This window comes from Mustela nigripes, chromosome 7, assembly GCF_022355385.1.
Source record: "Mustela nigripes isolate SB6536 chromosome 7, MUSNIG.SB6536, whole genome shotgun sequence".
Taxonomy (NCBI): domain Eukaryota; kingdom Metazoa; phylum Chordata; class Mammalia; order Carnivora; family Mustelidae; genus Mustela; species Mustela nigripes.
Genome location: NC_081563.1, coordinates 38,836,507 through 38,857,754, shown reverse-complemented (window position 1 = coordinate 38,857,754; position 21,248 = coordinate 38,836,507). Strand labels below are relative to the sequence as shown.

Here is a 21,248-nt window from a genome sequence, read left to right as displayed (position 1 = left end):
TGCACCTTTTAATTATTCACATAAAAGACAAGGAGTTGACACCTGTTTTGCAGCACTTGCTAGTGGATTTGCCCCCACTCCCCCCCCACCCCCAGCACCGTGCCCCACCCCAGCCTGAAGTCAACCTGAAGGGATGTTTTTGTCATTCCTTGGCCTGGGGAGGAGCCCTGATTCCTGATTCTGAGGCTGCAGAAACAGGATTGGGAGGCTCCAAGATAATGCTGGCAGCCCTCACATGTGTATATTCTTCAGAGTTGACAAAACACAGCCATAGATGGTATCTCCCAGCAATCTCATTTCATCTCGTGACACAGGAAATCTTACCCCCATTTCGCAGAGGGGACAAGTAGCTAAGGCTGAGTGGGGAGGCGGACCCCAGGCTCGCACTGCACGGTGCCTTTTCTAGATCAGGCAGCCATGCACCACGGATCACTAGCTCTGAAAGACTGCCTTGCATCCGAGCGCCTTGGCAAAATGCTGATTCCTTGTCTCCGCCAGGTTTGGATGGGGCCGGGGTTGGGGGCTCACAGGGTCTGGCGCAAAATCCAAGAATCTGTATTTTTACCCAGTTCACGTGGAGGTTGGGTCGCTGGTGCTCCGTGGATCACACTTTGAGAAGCGGCAGAAGAGGATGTGGAATTCTTGCGAGTCTTCGGGCAGACACCAGTAAATTGCTGCAGGCGATCAACAGAACTAGGAGTGGGTGTGGGAGGGGTGGGTGTGTGGGGCCAGGGTAGATCAGAGCAGGTGCGCAGGTTAAAATATCTCCAGAATGTCTGGGCCAAGTACCATGCCAGAATGTGTTTATTAATTTCCAAACATTAAAATATATAAATATATATTCTACTTATGTGAAGTACCTCAAGTACTCAAAACAGAGACAGAGAGTAGAAGGGTGCCCACGGCTGGAGAGGGAGTGGGAGGCACAACAAAGTGAATGTACTTACTGCTACTGGATTATACACTTAAAAATGGGTGAAAGAGGGGCGTCTGGATGGCTCAGTGGGTTAAAGCCTCTGCCTTTGGCTCACGTCATGATCCCAGGGTCCTGGGATCTAGCCTCGAATCAGGCTCCCTGCTGGCTAGGAGCCCGCTTCCTTCTCTCTCTCTCTCTGTCTACCTCTCCGCTTACTTGTTATCTCTCTGTCTGTCAAATAAATAAATAAAATCTTTTAAAAGATGGGTGGAACAGGGACACATAGGTGGCTCAGGTCCTGATCCCAGGGTCCTGAGATCGAGTCCTGCCATTGGGCTCCCTGCTCAGTGGGGAACCTGCTTCTCCCTCTCCCTCTCTCTGCCAACCCCTGCTTGTGTTCTCGCTTTCTGTCCAATAAATAAATAAAATCTTTAAAAAATGGGTGAAGTGGTCAATTTTATGTTATGTGTATAATTTATCACAATAAATATATATACATGTACAAAAGGGAGCTTCTCTAAGTATGACCCCAAACCTGGAAACTATAAACTTAAAGAAATCAATGCATTGCCTACATAATAATCAGAATTTCTGCATGGAAAAATTATCATACACAAAATCAAAAGGCAAAGAACAAACTGGGGAAATATTTGCAATACAAATGACAAAAGCATCTGAATTCCTTGTCTACCAAGAAGAAAAAGACCAACCATGCAGAAGAAAAAAAAAATACTTTTTAATTCAATCATTTGCTCTTTCAGTAAATATTTGTTTAACACATATGCGCCCTACACAATTCTAAGTGATGGGAATGTAGCAACAAACAAACAAACATACATACATAATATTAAGATGAGGAGATTCAATACCAGTTGGGGGAAATGACAATCAACTAACCCAGGAAAGTATGTAATATGTTGGAAAAGAATGAGTGATACAGAGAAAAGGAGAGCAGGCGGGGCGTGGAGGGCAAGAGAGCTGTGCCGTAGGGCATAAGTTAAGTGGCCCGTCAGAGCGGGTCTCACTGTGAAGGTGATATTTGAGCAAAGCCCCGAGGGGGAGAGGAATCTTCTCACGGTGATGAGTGGGGCCAAATGACCAGGAAAGACCCCGAAGGGTCAGACCTGGGAGGCCGTCAGGGCAGCAGAATGAGGTCTGGGAAGTCAAAGGCTCCCGCACAATTGTCTGCAGATGGGGGAGTGGGTGCAAAGGCTCTGAGTCTCTTCTCTCACGTGGGATGGGAGCCACGAGGAGGTAATGAGGAAAGGGATGACATAACCCCATTTTTAGTCATTGTCGTTTTTTTTTTCCAAATTTGAGAAGGGGGAGTTGGGGAGAGATTCAGAGAAAGAGGAAGACACAGACTCCCCGCTTAGCAGGGAGTCCCCTCGTGGGGCTCCCATCAGGACCCCGAGATCAAGACCTGAGCCAAAGGCACTTAACCAACTGACCCACCCAGCCTCCTCCCCCTGCCCCCCAGTTTTTAGGTTTAAAGAGAGACTTTGGCCACTGGATTACTGAAAGACTGAGAGAGACAAAGGCAGAGGCAGAGAAATGGATTAGGGTAATTGAGGCAGGAGGTGCTGGTCATTGGGACCAGAGCATCAGCTGTGGAGGTAATAAGTGGTTGGTTTTGGGATGCCTTTGAAGGGACAGCCAACGGAATTTATTAACAGATTGGCTGGGGGGCACATGAAAGAAAGAGAAGCCTCAAGAGGACTCTGTGTTTTGGACTTGGGCAAAGTGGAAAGGTGAGCTGCTTTTCTTTGAACTGGAGATGATAATAGTTGAAATGAGTTTTGGGGTAAGATCAGTTTGGATTCCGCCACATTAAGTTAGAAATGCCTCTAGGACATCCAAGTGTAGATTTGAGGAGGCAGTTTGCTACATGGAAGAGGTCAGGACCAGCTGGAGATAGAAACTTGGCAGTTAAGAGCTTATGGGTGGTATTGAAAACCAGGAGACCTGACATCATTGCCAAGGTGTGGACGTAGTCCAAGGACCAAGGTCTGGAGCAGGTCAGGATGGAGAAGTCAGGGGGGTGGGGAAGAGCTTCGAGGAGGGAGGAAGTCCAGAGCAATGTGGTGTTCTGGAAACCAAGTGAAGAGACGTGTCAGGGAGGGAGGGAGACATCATAGGATCCATGGGGTCAGCTGCTGCCCCAAGGCCAGGAGGCAAGACCTCCGAGGATTCCTGCTGGATGCTGTGAGGGTATGGATGAACTGGCAAGGACCCTGGGTGAGGGAAGAAGGCTGGCAAGAGAGAATGAGACAGAAGAAATGGAAGAACTGAGTATAGAGAACTGTTGAAAAGCCTTGCGGTAAAGGGTGGTGGGGGGAGGGGAGAAGAAAAATGGGCAAAGACATGGAAAGTTCAAAGACAAAGAAATACATGTGGCTTCTAAGCACATAGAAGGATGCTGTACTTCATAATCAAATAACCAGAGAGATGTCATTTTATACTTTATACTTACTATACTTTATACTTACTAGATTAGGGGAAGTTAAAAGTTGATACTATATTGTTGGAAGGGCAGAGAAGCCAACCATCATCCCCTGTTTTAGGACTTGAAATTGGCACAGCCTTACTGGTTGGCAAAAATGTATTTATGGGGGAGCCTGGGTGGCTCAGTGGGTTAAAGCCTCTGCCTTTGGCTCAGGTTATGATCCCAGGGTCCTGGGATGGAACCTCGCATCAGGCTCTTTGCTCAGCGGGGAGACTGGTTCCTCCTCTCTCTCTGCCTGCCTCTCTGCCTACTTGTGATCTCTCTCCCCGTCAAATAAATAAATAAAATATTTTAAAAAAAGAATTCACTTTAAAATAAAAACTTCTACATTGAGGTCATATCGTGCAGAATCAGAGGGGACTTTCAGGTGACCTAACCCAGTGGTTCCCACAGCCCAAGTCCATGGTCAGCTAACATCAGAATCACCTCAGCGCTGTGAAGATGCAGAGGAGATGTGCGGAGTCGCATATCGTGGCCCCGTCTGGTGACACGGAAAATAGCTCCTGAGGCCATTCTGAAACACAGGCATGCTGTGGGCACTGTGCTCACTGCCGTGTACAGTTCCCCAGAGAAATCGAGGGCCTACAAGGGTCAACCGCTGCTCTGGGGGCTGGTTTCCCCACTGGGAATAGTCAGGCAAGAGGATCCTGGGAAGCATCCCTATCAATAAGAAGAGACCCTTGACAAAACAATGTAACAGCTTGCACGAACTATCTTACAGAAGATAACTAAAGCCCTTAACAACCCTAGGAGGGCAGGCACTATTCCTATCCCCGTTTTACAGATGAGAAAACAGAGGCACAGAAAAGTCACAAGCAAGTGAATGGCTAAGCTCGGATTTGGAACCCAACAGTCTAGCTCTCAAGGTTATAAACATGATGAAAAGAAAAAAGAAAAGGATTCAGCCAGCGTGGAAGAGCATGTCTGGCATGGTGGTTGACGCAGACCTCCCCACGACCTGATAGACAGGAGAAGCTCTGCGGCTTGAGAGACTCAGTGGCAAACACGAGGCTGTCTGATGGAGAAGATGGCTGGGTGCGCTCACGGGACAGAAACAGGCCAGGGCCCAGCGAGAAGGACAGACTGAGGGAACATCTGATCACTTTAAAGCAGCATTCCTCTCCTGGTGTGAGCACTCTTGAGGTGGCAGTGCTGTTCTTTAGGAAATTCTTCCTTGGGCTGAGCTTCGCTGATTTCCCCCAACAGCCATTTTCTCTTCTGTATTAAGAGAACCCCTAAGTCTTTTCAGCGGGGCCATGGCCACCTGGGCTAAAGACTGCATTTCCCAGCTTCCGTGGCTTCTCTGGGGGCTGGTTTCCCCACTGGGAAATGAAGCCACCTAAGTTTCAGCCAAGGGGCCCTAAGCAGAAGTGATGTGTGCATCTTCCCCTCCTCTATCCTGGAGCTTAGGCAGATCTCGAGCCAGATGAACCTTGTGGGTGGGAAGACAAGAGAGAAGGAGTTTGGATGCCTGTGGTACACGGCAGCTCCATCAGCTCTGGAAGGTCTCATGGGAGAAAAACAAACCACCAGTCAACCCTGACTGAACATTAGACTCACCTAGGGGAGCTTTAAAAAAATATTGCCTGTTCCCTCTTCCTCAACTCCTGATTTAATCAGCCTGAAGTATGGCTTGAGCATTAGATATTTTTAAAAGTTCCCAGCCACGGTTCAGAACCGATGGTTTATAACACCTAAACCTGTATCTGAACTAGTCCCAGCTCAGATGGGTTTGGGCTCTTTTTTTTTTTTTTTTTTTTTTTTAAAGATTTTATTTATTTGCCAAAGAAGAGAGACAGCAAGAGAGGGAGCACAAGCTGGGGGAATGGGAGAGAGAAGCAGGCTTCCTGCTGAGCAGGGAGCCCGATGTGGGGCTTGACCCCAGGACCCTGGGATCATGACGTGAGCCGAAAGCCGACACTCAATGACTGAGCCACCCAGGTGCCTCTTGGATGGGTTTGGGCTCTTAAACAGCTGTGCCCAGGGACACCTGGGTGGCTCAGTGAGTTAAGCCTCTGCCTTGGGCTCAGTTCACAGTCTCAGGGTCCTGGAATAGAGCCCTGCATCGGGCTGCCTGCTCAGCGGGGAGCCTGCTTCGTCCTCTCTCTCTGCCTGCCTCTCTGCCTACTTGTGATCTTTCGCGCTCTCTCTCTTTGTCAAATAAATAAATAAATAAATAAATCTTTAAAAAAAAAAACCAAACCTGTGCCCAGGGGACAGTCACATTGCTTTTGCTGGATGGTCTTGAAATCTGACGTCAGGTGACACGCCTCCCCCTAAAGTCATCTTGTTCACCCTTCACTGGGCTGAGGGCTGATCAGGAGGAGAGTCAGAGACGGTAATCCTGAGATCTAATCTAGGAAGCTGGAGTTTTGGAAGAGGGGAAGTTTCGTGTGCACAGAGGGAGGAGAGAAGAGGTGATGATCAGAGAAGCTGGGGAGCTGGGCAGCTTGAGGGAAGGCGAGGGGACCCAACATTATTCCCGAGCAGGGTGATCACAGGGTGGTTATTCAGGGTTGAGGCTTGGCTGGTCAGCTGGTGGAGGGCCTTGTATGCCAAGCTCATGAATTCCAATTTTAAACTAAGGATGACCAGGAACCTTCAGAGGAGAGTAAGCAGGAAATAAATCGCATGGCCAGATTTGTGCTATAAAACATTCTGTCCCATCAGTGTGAAAATTGGAGGTGGGAGCAGTTCTGAGGTCCAGTGAAAGGAGATATATAGTGAAGGGAGAATGCAGCCTACTTGAGTCTGAAGTTTTGCCAGAGGCCTCACATTGTCAATTTACTTTAAGCTTTCATCATCCTAGAGTTCTGAGTGAATGCCCTTATACTGTTTCCAGCTTGGTTCTCCCCCAACCTGCACTGGCCCAGATTTTAGGGATCTGGAGGAGGGTTATAGTTTCCTCTAGAATAGCCCATTTCCCTCAGGAGTTGCTCTAGAGATACTAGCAGAATGGCCCTACTGCATTTTGTCCTGTTGGTACAGCCCAGAGTTCCATCATGTTCTCTCAGCAGTCAGGCTTGAGCTGTAGGCTACAGGAAGAAAGTTGAACTATATCTAAAACCACGCAAATCTCTATTGCAAATATGAGATTTGCACATATTAATATGCATATGGACGACTTGGGGCTCCTGGATTCTGGAATATGGATTCTGACCCAGCAGGTCTGGGGCGGAACCTGAGACTCTGCATTTCTGCTGATGCTCCCAGCCCAGTACCACACAAGGCCTGCTCTTCTCGGCCTTGACTACACAGGGGAGCCACCTGGGAGCTTTAACAACTCCCAGTACCTGGGCCCCTCACCCAGTGGTTGAGTTCTAGGGCTGGAGTGTAACCTGGCTGTTGGCATTTTTTAAAGAGGATCCAGTTTTTTAAAATTGCTATCAAGATAGAGAAGAGGTGCTTTAGAATCACCTAGGGAGCTTTTTAAAAATGTAGATTTTAGGGTAAGGGCTCCTGGAGATACCCCTCGCAGGTGAATGATACTTACACTTGGAAGCTCCCAGCACCCACCCCCTTTCCCTGCTCCCCGCTCGCCCCCCCCACCCATGAAGATGCCTGATGGCAGTGATTCCCAAGAAAAGGTGTGGGGGTGCTGATTCTCAAAATTAGCAAGCGCCCCATTGGACCCCAGGCTCCTACTGCCGCAGGGCAACAAGGAGTAAATCACATTTAAAGTAATAATCCCCTTAGTTGCCTTTCCCCCTAAGGTTAACAGATCGGTGTGATTATTTCTGTAAACAGATCCCAGAAGTAAAATTGCTGCATGAAGAAGAACCAGCTCTCAGATGAAGGTAGACACCGACCAAAAAAGTCATTGAAATGCATCTCAGGTAAATCTTTTTTCCATCTAGTGTTGGAGAAAACGAGATCCCGTTGTGGTTTTCATTTGTATTTCGCTGATGAGTAGCGAGGTTGAATTCTTTTCATTCATTCATTCATTCATTCATTCAAACCTATTTCCGACTCACCTCTGATTTGCCTGATTAACCTCAACGGGGGTAACTCCTTAGACTAACTCCCAGTTTCCTCCCGTATAAAACAGGGGCGGTCACATCTCCCAAGGTCGCTGTGAGGCTTAGGTGCGATTTCATGAATGCGCAGTGCCCGCTACAGAACTGGGTATGCGGCAGGCGGCCCAGAACCGCGTGCCTTGGAAAGCCAGCAGGGACCGGTGCTCCCGCCGCGCCGGTGGCCGCAGTCCCCGGGCGCAGCTGCTCCGCTGGGGGGCGGCGGCGGGCAGAGGTCCCCGATCGGGAGACCCGCGGCTCCCGCCACCTCCTCGGGCTCCCGCGCGGCCCCTTCCCCCGCCGCACGCCGCCTCCCCACCGCGCTCGCTGCCCAGTCCGCGCTCTGGCCGCGGCCGCACGAAGGGACCCCAAACCCCGAGCCCTCGCAGGGGAACCGGGAGCCCCAGCCTTCCCTCGATGTCTTGTCGCCCCCGCGTGGCCAGTATGAGCGCCTCTTCCTCCCGGGGCCCGTTCCGCCCGACATTTCCTGGCGCCGCTCCCGGCTGCGCGCGAGCCAGACGTCCCGGGCCCAGCCCGGAGAATCCCGGGCGCGTCCACATGTCTTTGATCTCCAGACCCTCTGGCCACACTACGCCCCGGCTCCCCGCGGAGGCAATCGAGGGTAGACTCGCAGGCTGCCCGGTTGATCCGCTCCTTGGGGTCAAAGTCCTGAAGAAGGCAGGAATTAGCAAACCCTAGCCCCTCGCCCGGCTCCACAGGCAGCCCCGAACTCCTCAGGATAACAAAGGACGCTCCTTGGTTGCTTTAGTAATAACCAGACTTTCACATCTGCATGACACGGTATCCCCACGTGATCAAATGCCAGCCTCTCTAGTCCTTGTTCCAGCATATTCAGTATCTGCATTTCTGTGCAACGGTTTATCTTTCTTTCTTGACCTCCTGTTTCCTTCCTTTCTGCTCCCTGAGTACCCAACAGTAATTAGCCGCTGTTTCTCTCTGTATCTTTCCCTCGGGTCTTAAAATCATCGAATTGCATATAGGCACGTATCTGCGTGATCCGGTCCTCACCGTAAGTCTTGCCCAATTATGCCCATTTTGGAGTTCAGGACACGGAGGTCGTGATTTATCTATTAACTGAGTGCTTACTACTTCCCAGGTTCTGTGCTAAACCTTATTATATCTCTTACCAGAATCTTCACCACTTGTTATTTGCTGTGAAACAGTGCAAGGAAAATTGTAAACAAGTAAATAGGCATGTGGCCATCAGCGATGCCAAACCGGGTGAGGTCTTGTCACCTGTCACTCCTCCAAATGCGCTCTGGATTGAAGGGAACCCGGGGAGGTGGAATTGTTATGCTAAGAAGGTGGTGGGATGATGAGTGCCTTATTACGTGCTCCCCGCTGTTACTCTAGTTATTTTGATAATTGTGTTCCTTCCTCACCTGCAAAACAGCAACATAAAGATCTGAGTTGCAGAGGTCCTAGCAGAATTAAGTGAGACCATGTTAAATCCTTGTAGATTATAGAGCGGGTACAACGATGAGATCAATGAACATACTGTAAATGCTGCCTATTGGTTTCCTTTTTCTTGTCTTGTTCATTTGATATCATTAAACCTGAAAGTAGTGCATCTGTTGGAAGAAAAACAATACTGTTATAAAGTTAATTGAAGTGAATAATCTCCCCTCCCCCCTCCTCCAACCCCCACGCCCTGAAGTTAACCAGGGTGGCATTGCGGAAGGTGCGCATACTTCTAAAGTTTATGCCTATGGAAATACTTCCTTTACTCTGATACAGAGGCTGTTAGATTTGGTAGCACTCCTGCCACTCCCACCTCTCTGCCACCTGCAGATTTGTCATTCATCTGCTTAATAGAATGTTCATAATTCCACTTACGCTGCTGACTCGTCTGTATACATCCATAGTATGAATGTATCGTATCCTTACTTATGTGGCCATGATCCTGAGTATTTCTTTAAATGGAGACAGAGAACATCTTTTCCGCTTCATTCCTTCTCAGTATCAAACGCTCTTCCTGCCTCTGGGCAGATGTGTGACCTTTCTGGATAGTGAACATTTTCCCAGAGTCCTCCTGGGGGCCCCTGAGCCCTGTGCCAGCAAATGACACTGTTCTTTCTCCTCTTCCCGCCCGCATTCTTGCTCCTAGCAGGACAGGAACCAATCCCAAAGTTGCTGCCAACCTGACAATGTTCTCTGGGTGCTCTTTAAAAGCACATGTCCTTTCAGATGGAGGCAGATGGCGAGCCATGCCCTGAAGCACCCCCTTTGGAGAAATCCTTCAGGATGCAATATTTCAGAGCAGTGGCAAAGGATCCTCCTCTGGGCTGTTGGGGGCCAGCGCCACCGGTATGGCTGGACAAAGGACATCTCTCCGCTCCCACTGACCTGGCTCCGGGGCCTCTTATCTCGCTGGTTCACCGACTCCAGCTAATTCTCCCTCCAGTCAATCCGCTTCCTCATTGCCACAGTAATTCTGGCAATCTTCTGATATCATGATGTCCTTTTTCAGCTCAGCAACTTGCGATGACTTCTGGTTTCCTCCAGAATAAAGCCCCAGGTTTTTACCGCGGAGTCCTGGGAAACTCGTCATATTTCAAAGTGCACCTCTGTGCCCACCCTCGTTCTTCTGGATTCTATCCAAGGTCTTGCACCCTAAATCGGGGAGCCAGCTTCTCCTTGACCTGTGTTCAGTTACTGCCAGGGTCTTGGCTTTTCTGTCTCAAAAATGATCCTCAAAATCATCTATTCTCTCCACTCCCACCACAGAGAGCTCTCTTCTTCCTCCCCTTCCTCACAAGCCTTTTCCTCTGGGCTGTTCCTGCTGCCTTCCTCCATCTTTTCTTAGTGAGCCTCTGCGGCTCCCCAAAAGGGGGGGTGCTCAGGGAGGGCTTAGGGATGCCAAGACTTGTTGGAAGCAGTCGGGCACATATTGCCCCATGTTTATTGTTTTAAGTCGCTTGTCACTTGAATTTAAAACCCGCTTATGGCAAAAGCATCATGAGACATAATGTGGTTGAATTTTATCGTATTTGGTAGGTTTTTGTCAGTCACCTGTGGATCCACGTTGTGTTGTTTTCATAATGTGTTGTCTGTTTGGAGGAGGGGAATGCCTTTACAGGTGAGAGAATGTTTGTTTTATCTCAGACCTCACCTATTTGGGGTGTGTGTGTGTGTGTGTGTGTGTGTGTGTGTGTGTGAGAAGAGGAGCCCCCTGGGGGCAGCTACCTTAGTTGCATGAGTAGAATCTGGATAAGGAAGTGTCCTTAAGCAGTGCCTCATAAATTTAGCTATGGAAGGAGCAAACTGTCCTCAGAGATGGACCAGAAAATATCCAGCATTTTCTGCTTAGTCCTTGACTTTTCCAGGAGAAGGACCAAGTCCCTCTATGGCTCGTGGTTAGATTGGAAACTTGTTCCATGTCCACGTTCTTATAGAAATAGAATTACTTTTGGTGCAAACGCATCCAGAGAAAAGTTACGTGTGAGAAACAATATGAAAAAAGAAAACCACCCCCAGTATCATTAATGTCTGCTTCTCAGCCTACCTCTGGGAGGCAGAGGGCAGAGTGGGTAGCTGACTTTCAAAGTTCTCACGGTCCTCCCGACCTTGGGACCAGCACTCTCTTCAGTACTGTCTCCTTCCACGAAGGTGGAGCCTGGAAGCTGGAAGCTGTGCGGGTGCTTTCTCCTGGCAGCCTGTCAGTAGGCCTGCGGGGCTCTCCCACCGCATTCCACCCCCTGTGGACCTGGCTGGAGGTGCTGGATGCCAAGCCCCACAGTGACAGCTGAGGAAGGAGCCAAAGGGGGCCCCCTATCAGGCAGAGCCCCATTGTGCCAAGTGTCCCAGGCTATTATTGTTCCTCTCATTTAAATTAAAGCCTAAGGCTTCATTCCTTTAGGAGACTTCCAGGGTGTGAGACTTGTGTTTTTAGCATTAGGATTGTTCAACTCTCTTTTCCCGCATTTTTGCCAAATTTTTATTGCAGTAACTGGTACATTTCTTTCCTTCCTCATCTGATCACTTTCCGAGGGCTGCAGCTAGATGTTCTCTGAATTCACCCCCTGGGCTTTATCATCAGGCAACGAAGCTTTAGGCTACATGTCGGGGTGACAGAAGGTGCGCCCCTACCCTCCAGGGCCTTTGCTAGTAAGAAGGCTGATCTGCACCAGAGGACAGGCTCATCTGCAGCCGACTGATGGTAAGTGTTATTAAGCACAATGTGCTAGAAGAAGAGGCAAATGTGGAGGCAAGGGGGCTCGGAAAAGTACCTAAAAAGCAACAACCCGAAAGGTGTGGAGTCAGGAGACAGGGTTCTGGGGGAGAATGCAGGGGACTCTGTCCTAGCTACGCTGAGGACCTGCTAGGGCCCGTTGGCCCAGCCCCTCCATTTCCCATGCCTGCTTTCCTGCTGGTAGCCAGCAAAGGTGCACACAGAATTAAAATGAAAGTAGGCCTGGGATGCCTGGGTGGCTCTGTCAAGTTGAGGTGAAGCGGCTGACTTTAGTAGGTTTTGGCTCAGGTCGTGAAATGGCGTCCTGCCTTGGGCTTCAGGCTCAGCGGGGGTTGGCTTGACATTCTCTCTCTCCTTCTCCCTCTGCCCCTCCCCCTGCTCACATTCTCTAGAAAATAAAATAAATAAATCTTAAAAAAGGGGGAGGCAGATTTTGTCATAGAAGAAATTTGCAAATCCTTAGATAGCTTGGTGCAAGAGAGTAGGCAAAACCCTGACTGGAAACTGGAATATCTGTGTTTGGGTCCCAGTTCTGCTCTGGCTTTGTGGTCCTGGGCGCATCGTAGCATCCTTTCTGGGACCCGAGTTTCACCAGAAGGGTAATAATGACACCTGCCACAGCCAGCTTCAGGGTTGTGACTGAGAGAGCCTGCAGCTGGGACCGAGAGGGGCAGGCTGGGAAGAGAGTGATTGGTCCCTTCCCAGAGTCAAGAGGAAAGGGGTAATGGGACCTGAGGCTGACCATGAGATGAAGAGAGAGGGAGATGGGCTGGCCAGGAGCCAAGTGGAACACCGGCGGGAAGACCACGTCCAATCTGTACCTGCAAAGCAGGTTCTGAGTAGAAGGCACAGACACCTGTGACGTATTTTTCCAGCTTACACACTGCTCATGACTGTTGCAGGGCAGGCGTGACTTGTGTGTAAAATGGTAGTCATCGTGCATTTTCGTCTCGAAAAGTTGTGTCGGGCTGGTGAGTGCCTCGCCGGCCCATTAGGCCACATGCCTCCACGGGGGATGTGCCAGACATGCTGTGACGTCAGCACAGCTGGCATTGTCCCAGCCTTGGTTTCTGCAAGGTCTCCCTTCGGGGCGGGGTCCTCTTTCTGTCCCCAGTTCGGGGCATAGAATAGGCACCAAGCAAACATCTCCTGGTTATGAATCCAGTGACTTTTGAAAAAGACTGGGTTTTGTTAAGTCTTGGGGAAAGAACAGAGAAGGCACATCTGCTTGGAATAGGTGAGGAAAAGTTTTCTTGAAAGTAGGGTTATGACCCTTCCGAGACCCGTGATCCCGTTTTGTAAATTTGAAAAACTACCACTTGGGGCTAATTCCCCCAAAATAAGCATCAACTATAAATATTTTTTTAAAGTTTTATTAAATCATTTAGACTTGAAAGAAGTCACAATACTTAATGCACTTATGTGTGCTCTGTACACCACCAACCCAAATGGATTGAGTTCAAAATTTTTATAAATAAAAAATAAACATATTTACAGTGAAAAATAAAAACATGTTAGCAAGTTAGAGGATGAAACTGTTATCTATGATCAGTTTTGGGAAAGTACCTACAGGATTACACATAAACATTTAAGATTTCATTAGGTTTAAAAAGTTCATAATTGAAGAAGTTAGTTGTAATATATGATTCATGTCTTACTACGGCTTTTTACTTCCCCAAACCAAACTTTTGGCCAATTTACACAAAAAGCTTCATTTTCCCTTTATTGGAGGTAAAAGTACAAAAAAGGTCTTCAATTCTCCCTAGAACCATCTAAGGAATAAAGTTATTTAATGCTGCAAATATCACTATAAAACTAGCTATGGACATAAACCATTATACAATTTGTTTCTCGTCCTCCAAAATAGTGCAGATTCTTTCTTCCTTTACATACCAGGACAAACATGGAGTCAGCTTTTTTGGAAATTAGTTTCAAAATCATAATTTCAAAAAGATGATTTCAAAATCATCATCTTGCCTCTAGAAAGCGTATTTCTAGAACAATGTAGTTACCACATGTAGGAACTTTCTTCTGTGCTATAAAAATATTTCCCTTTTAATTCTCTTTTTTTGTTTCAGGGATTGTTTCTACCTCCCCAGGCAAAGGTCAGGGCTATCAAGCTTGGCCAGCCAGTTTCAAGAGACCACTGAAGAAAAAGGACCACATATGATTTATGGATAGCCCTCCCTTGGAGTTCAGCAGTTCAGAGTTGGCTCAAATTAGGTCATGCCCCCAAATCCAGTTTAAATATGACTTAGAAAAAGTAGTCCAAAATAAAATTGAGCAAAGAACAAAATTTTCAAGTTCACAATTTTGGAGAGCCACATTCCCCGGACAGTATTCTGTGTCACCTGCTAGGGGTGCGAGCGTAAGTTAAGGCTAATTGCTGGGCAAAGGGCTCTAGGAGCTGCTGGACTGTCTTGAATGTTTTGTTCCTGATGAACTCATGGAGCGAGACCTCTGTCTGAGTACTGTTTTTCCTGGAAGCTCCAAGTCTTCAAATACAGCATTTTCAATGATGGTGGTAGCTTCTGGCCGTTCCATGGGGGATGGAGAGAGCATGTCTTGAACCATCACATACTGAAATATAATAAGCGTATTGAAATGAAGGGCCAGGTTTAGACCATGAAATAGTCTGCTAAATTAGGAGTCAGAACAGTTTTTCTCTAAATGTGTTAAGTTGCAGGCCAGTTTCTGATGCAGCTTCTCAACTTTGCCATTAAAGTACAAAAGCAGCCATAGAAAATAAGTAAACAAATGGGTACGGCTGTGTCCCAATGAAACTTTATAAAATTAGACAACAGGCTGCATTTGGCCTGTGGGACATAGTTTGTCAACCCCCGCTCCAAATAAACATAGACCATTTTGTGGTAATTGGTTGTTTTTTCTAACATATAACGGTTTTAAATCATATCCTTTTAACACAGACATAATCTGATTTTAAAAATAATTCTATCTTATAACTGTGTTATATAACTTACAACAAATCTATAATCATGTGAATGTACAATTATCTCAATAAAAATTTTAATTAAAAATAATCATGCCAGACAGAGATCAGTACTTAACCTCTTTCCTTGATTTTTTGGGGGTTTTTTTTTTTGAGCCCTTCTTAATGTAACATATATTCTTATAAGCCTCCTTGGAAACTGAGTCATCAGTTTTGCAAAATATGTAACAAAGTAATTTTTAATAAAATATATTTCATCTTAGCTTAGTATACCTCTGTATTATAAAGTACTTCTTAAAAAATATTTTATTTTCTTTTAAGTAGGCTCAACACCCAGTGAGGACTTAAACTCACAACCCTGAGATCAAGAGTCGCTCACTCTACTGACTGAGCCAACCGAGAGCCCCTATAAAGTTCATTTTTCTAATGCAATCCTTTATTATACTTATAATCCTGAAAGATAAATTTAGACTGTTCCCAACTTGATAATTAACAGGCAGTCTAACTTGCTTCAGTTTAATTATTTACAAAAATTCAGGATGGATCTATGTGTAAATTTTAAAATGATGTGTTTGTGGACCAAATATATTATAGAATAAAAATGACAAAAGTAACAAAAACAAACTTCAAAGGCTCATTATACACAATTTTTGCCATCAAGACCAGTTTAATTTACTCTTCTGAGCCATTTTACTGCGTTGTTCCAAGCGCTTTAACTCCAGTCAATGGACAGTAGTGAAAACCCCTCCTTTGTAAAGAAAGAAGCCTGTTTTTAAGATCCTTCCCAAATTCACTAAAATAGAGAAATCAGTGGCATAGCCACAGCAGCGGCTCAATTCCCCTGAATGTGCTAGGAGTTCAACCTTACTGAAGCAAAAGGATACTACAATCTACACATCACCCAGCGGGGACCACAGAGCACCAGGACAAGGACTCCGCCGAGGACCCTGGGCCCGGGTTCCCATCTGTGATTTTAGCAAGTTGCGTGCTCTTGGGATCAGGTCCTTCTCCTCCCTACGCCTCCGGCTTCCTCATTTGTAAAATGGGAAACTGATGAATTAACTGCTAAGAATCCTTGAAGTTCTAAATTTGATTCTCAAGAAAATGAAAGATTAGAATCATACAAACCTCACGAGGATATTTCTGAGTAAACAGTGGTGGAAATTTGAGATTTCTTACATCAGTTAAGATCTACAAAGAAAGAAAAGTGTTAACTTTTAAATGTTTTGGTATGTAGATCCATTTATTTAAAATTATTTTTTGATACTCTAATGGAATGATGAAGAAGAAAGGTTGAATATTAAACAGATGGAAAACTTACCAACAGCTTTTCCTGACCTCATAATCCTGAGCACAGATCTACATGCCACCAAATCATCAAAATCCAGAAAATACTTCATATATAATTATGCTTGAATTGTACATATTATACTGATGCCTGGATTTTAACTGAGAATGGACTGATTTGTGTAAAAAAAAAAACTTATTCATGAGTATACAATTTGTGCCCTTAAGTGAGTAATTTTTTCTATTAGTATCTAGCCTCTTTGTATTGTATATGAAAGAGTATATGCTTTCTTCCTCTTTCTCTCTCTCTCTCTTTTTTAAATAATCTCTCTCCCCAACATGGAACTCAAACTCATGATCCTAAGATCAAGACTCACATGTTCTTCTAACTGAACCAGCCAGGTACCCCTCTTTTTCTTCTTCTTCTTCTTTTTTGAGTTAAACACACACACACATAGACACAGACATAGACACAGACACAGACACACACCTCAAATCAATTGTGCTAATTACTGAGTATAAAACTAAGCTTTTGAAAGTTCATTAGGAAATCTTCATACATATTATCATTCTCTTTATGTTCCAGAAGAAAGAGACAATACTTAAAGCATATAAATACACATAACTGAGATTCTCAGAGAAAATACTGAATCCATGTAAAAAGAATGAAATGTTATAAAAAGGAACAATCTTGGACATTAAAACTGGATTGTTAAAATACAAAATTAGGAAATTGGAATAAATTAAGGAACTCTTGCAAAGAACAGTACATAGAGAGACAAACAAATGGGAAGTAGGAGAAAAAAAGATTAGGCATTTATAGGATTAAGTCAGGGTTCCAGAAAAATAAAACAGAAAAAGTGGAGAAGAATTTATCAAAAACTAACACAAGAAATTTATTAAAGCGGAGAGTCACATCTTCTAACTGAAGGGACCTACCTGTTTAAGTACAATAAATGGGGAGGGGGAGACCAATGAAAGGACTAAATGTCATAACAGCGCTGATAAAGGGAGAGCCCTAAGAGCTTAAGAGCTTCCAGAAGGGAAAACAAAACAGTTCCAAAGATCTCATGTCAAAGAATGAGGCACCAGCTCTTCAACAGCATGAGTTTTGGGGAGGGGCAGAGGCAGAGGGAGAATCAGACTCCCCCGCTGGGCAGGGAACCCAATGCGGAGCTCGATCCCAGGGCCCTGAGATCATGGCGTGAGTTGAAGGCAGACGCTTAACTGACTGAGCCACCCAGGGGCCCTCCATGTTTGATTTTCTAAGTAACAGTCGAACTGCTTCCATAGCAGCTGTACCATTTTACATTCGTACCGGCAATATATGGGGCTTCCAATTTTCTGCGTCCTTGCCAACACTACTTCTTTTCTGTTTTGTTTCGTTACAGCTGTCCTAAACGCTGTGAAGTAGCATCTCATTGTGGTTTTGATTTGTATTTCCCTAATGAATAATGATGTGCTTACTGGCCATTTGTGTATCTTCTTGGGAGAAATGTCTAGTTAAGTCCTTTGATCATTTTTTAATTGGGTTGTTTGTCTTTTTGTTGAGTCATAATAGTTCTTTTTATGTTCTGGGTTACTAGGCTTTATCAGATATGTGGTTCATGAATGTTTTTCCCATTCTGTATGTTGTATTTTTATTTTCTTGATAGGGTTCTTTGATGCACTTATAACTACATAAATTTTGATGCTGTATGATTCTGATATTTTACATATATTGGGCCCATTTCATATCCTTCTAGAAGCTTTTAGAATGTTTTGATATTTAGTCATTCTGGTTTTTAAATTTTCTTCTTTTTTTCCCCATTTATTGGATGGAGCACCTGGTAGATCCCTTTGGTTAGAACATATGAGCCCTTCAGTTCTATATGAAAACTACATCCTCTTCTGCTATGGACAGGAGTCAAATAAGAAGTAAAATTGATACAGAAAGGGTGATAAGCGCATAAACTTTGAAAATATTGGAGATATATACCTGGGACAAAGGTTAGAACTGTTGAGAGTGACCTGTGAACAATGGGGTAAATGTGACTGGCCTCCTTTTAAAAGACTTTCAGGAGTCTTCCTCAAAAGCCATGGTCATGGTTTATTTTGAGAGAAAAAAAAAAAACCCAACTAATTATGTTTATTTTGTCAGTTTTTAAGTGTATGAGTGTATGGTCACTTGCCTTCTAGAAAATTCTTTTCTGACCAATGACTACCATGTCACTTCCTCTCCAGCCCCATTACCCTGAGGTTCCCCTCGCTTTGCACTTATTACAAATTTACCGAGTGCAGGATTTTGTATGAAGTGACAACAAGGAACAAACAAGTGATTTTTGAAGACTGAGCTTGAAATGGAAGCAAACAGTCTACAAACCCTCCCTATAATGCTCACATGAACTCTTCCACTTGCAGTGAACTACTCTGCTGGTATTAAGAATGACTAACTCTTCTTTTAAAACGCTTTCTTTTGTAAATTTAAGAATATTTTCTTTTTCTACCTGTTTTGAATGGGGGGACGGAACTTACCCTGACTCTCTCCATCTGAGTGCCGAATGGGTACAGCAATTCAAACAGAATGAGGCCTAAAGAAAAGATGTCCACTTTATGAGAGTAGTTGTTTCCATGAATCTGAAATACCACATAAAGAAGAAATATTAGAAAAAAATTAAGACAGATCATACAAATTGGTAACACTGCATTAGTGAAACCCAAAGTTTGACCTAGTTACTTCCTGGGTTTAGATGTAACTGTTCAGGTAAAAAAAACGTTAGCAAAGAGTTAATGATCTCTGCAGCCTCTTTTCTTTAACTCACTACAGCAAGAGTAATTAAACTACTCAGCATTACAGAAGGAAAGCCCAGGTACTGCTCAGAGATATGCATCAGTAAAATAGGCCCCGCAGAAACCTGGAGCCTTGCAATGCTAAAAAAAGTTTGTGGGAGCCAGTAAAAGCTGCTCCACTGCCCCCGAGGTGAAGATTTTCAAAGCCAACACTATCTAAAGCAGATCTCTCATTTCTAATCATCTTAGACCTCACCCATTTTTATGAGAAAATCTTCATTACTCCAAACCACTCATCAACTGTGGTTAGCCCTCATTAACGCACTTAATTATGGACTACTTTGCATTCTTAGTTGTATTTTACATGTGTCTATTTCTTATTGTTCACAACCAGATTATAAAGTCCTGGAGGGAAGGAACTGCCTCTTTTGTGTTCCCATCATCCTGCACTGGGCTAAGTATAGAGAAAGACCTCAATAAAAACTTACTTGTTAAAATGAACAGAAGAATTACAGCCCAACTACTCTATTAAACAAAGCCTCATTCAAATTAAAAGTGACCTCCTGGGACTTAGAAGAACTCTTTTATTTGTGAAAATTACCCTAGGCACAGAACTTCATATTTGGCAAACGTTAGAGAAGGGCATCACTTTGAAACCACTCCAAAGAGGCATTTCTTAATGGGGGGACTCCAAGCCCTCCTCCACCTCCTACCTCTGCCACCTCCTGTCTAAAGGGTAGTTGACACCTGTCTCCCTGGCTCCTTCTGCCGGCCAGCCCACCTCTGTGTGCACAGAGTATCAGATCCAAAGTTTCAATGAGCACATCAATGGCATGACCTTCCCCTCTAAAAAATATGCTCAAAGACAGAGCTTACAGAGGTATGGTGAGAAGCACACCCTCATACAGTATTTGGAAAATCTAAACTAACACACCTTCCTGAAAAGCAACTTGGCAATAAACGCTGACTTCCATTTAATAGTCCTATTTAATCTCGTCTGCCCAAAGGTAGTGGAAAAGTGGAGAGAGATTAGTACATAGGGAGAGTTATTTAGGTGACGCTCTTAAGGGCAAAGTTTGTAAGTAACTAAAAATGTCCAAATCAAATGTTGAATACATTCCTCAAAAGAGAGAATACTGCACACCAAAAACTATTCTCTAAAAACATGATAGGAAAGGCTTGATTTTAATATCCAAAGTTTTCTGGACTAGAATCCCAATTTTGTTTTCCAAAATAAGGTATGTGTAAACACATGTTGTAAGATGTGTATACGTATACTAGAAAGAACTAATGATGACTGGTAATGTTTTAGAGATGTTTTTAAGTAAGGGATTTTTATTTTTTTCTTTACACATTTCTATATTTCTTACATAGAGAATAGATTATACATAATGAGAAGTATTTTATTTTATAAAATTTTATTTATTTATTTGACAGAGAGAGATCACAAGTAGGCAGAGAGGGAGGCAGAGAGGAGATGGGGGAAGCAGGCTCCCCGCTGAGCAGAGAGCCCGATGATGCAATGAGGACTCCATCCCAGGACCCTCAGATCATGACCCGAGCCGAAGGCAGCGGCCTAACCCACTGAGCCACCCAGGCACTCAAGAGGCCTTTTATTTAGTCATTCCCATTTTCATAATACTTAAGAGTGTAAAGGTGTACTTCCAGCCTCTTGAATAATTAGGAAAAAATAAAATCATACTATTAAAAGCATATTAGTGTTAATTCTGATCTGTGCCTATGTAGAAAAATTGGAAAATACAGACAAGTCCAAAATATCTTTCAAAGCCTCCTACACAGAAGCAGTGGCTGCTGACATTTTCTGGCTCTTCATTCTGATCTTTTCTTCCTATGCACAGAAACATATATTTATAGTATTTTCACATTTCATACAGTTTTAATTTCTCCTTTCACCAAGTCCTGGTCACACCATTTGACCGGGATGATTCAGTTATGGGGCCAACAGCTTTCTCTTCCTCCTTAAGCCAGTCTGGATACCTTTGGTTGTGAATGATCAACTATGTTTAATAACAGTCTCATAAATTGAAATCTCTGCTACATGTATCCTTGCTAACTTCTAAATTTACTTGTGGTTTTTCCCTTTAAGTAGATTTGCTACAGAGGGTATCTTTTTTGACTTAGGACACTTAAAATCTACCATCATGTGGCTTTATCATTCCACTGGTATCAGTTCTTTCTTTTTAAAAAGATTTTATTTATTTGACAGAGAGATAGACAGAGAGAGCACAGGTAGGCAAAGAAGCAGGCAGAGGGAGAGGGAGAACCAGGCTCTCCATTGAGCAGGGAGCCCGATGAGGGGCTCAATCCCAGGACCCTGGGATCATGACCTGAGCCGAAGGCAGATGCCCAACTGACTGAGCCACCCAACTGCCCCTTATACTCACTTTCAATAGGTAACACATTCACCTGGTTCACAAAGCAGCATGTATTTTTCCCTCCCACCTGTGCCTCAAATGCCCAGTTCCCACCCCCACCAGATACTTCCCCTCTGCACAAAACCATGTTACTTGCACATCCTCCCAGAGTTCCTTTATATAAACATAAGCAAAATACACATTTATCTTTTCCTCTTT

At 44.7% G+C, this 21,248-nt stretch overlaps 1 protein-coding gene across 1 annotated transcript in view; it reads right to left on the bottom strand.

Annotated features, from left to right (window-relative positions):
* Positions 1–13,005: 13,005 nt before the first annotated feature.
* EIF2AK3 (eukaryotic translation initiation factor 2 alpha kinase 3) overlaps positions 13,006–21,248 on the bottom strand; it is a 65,994-nt gene continuing 57,751 nt past the window's right edge. The window contains exons 15-17 of the mRNA XM_059405642.1: positions 18,400–18,501; positions 15,727–15,789; positions 13,006–14,228 (exon numbers count right to left, since the gene is read on the bottom strand). Coding sequence (XP_059261625.1) covers positions 14,049–14,228; positions 15,727–15,789; positions 18,400–18,501 — 345 coding nt within the window. The 3' untranslated portion in view covers positions 13,006–14,048. The remainder of the gene's footprint in view (positions 14,229–15,726; positions 15,790–18,399; positions 18,502–21,248) is intronic.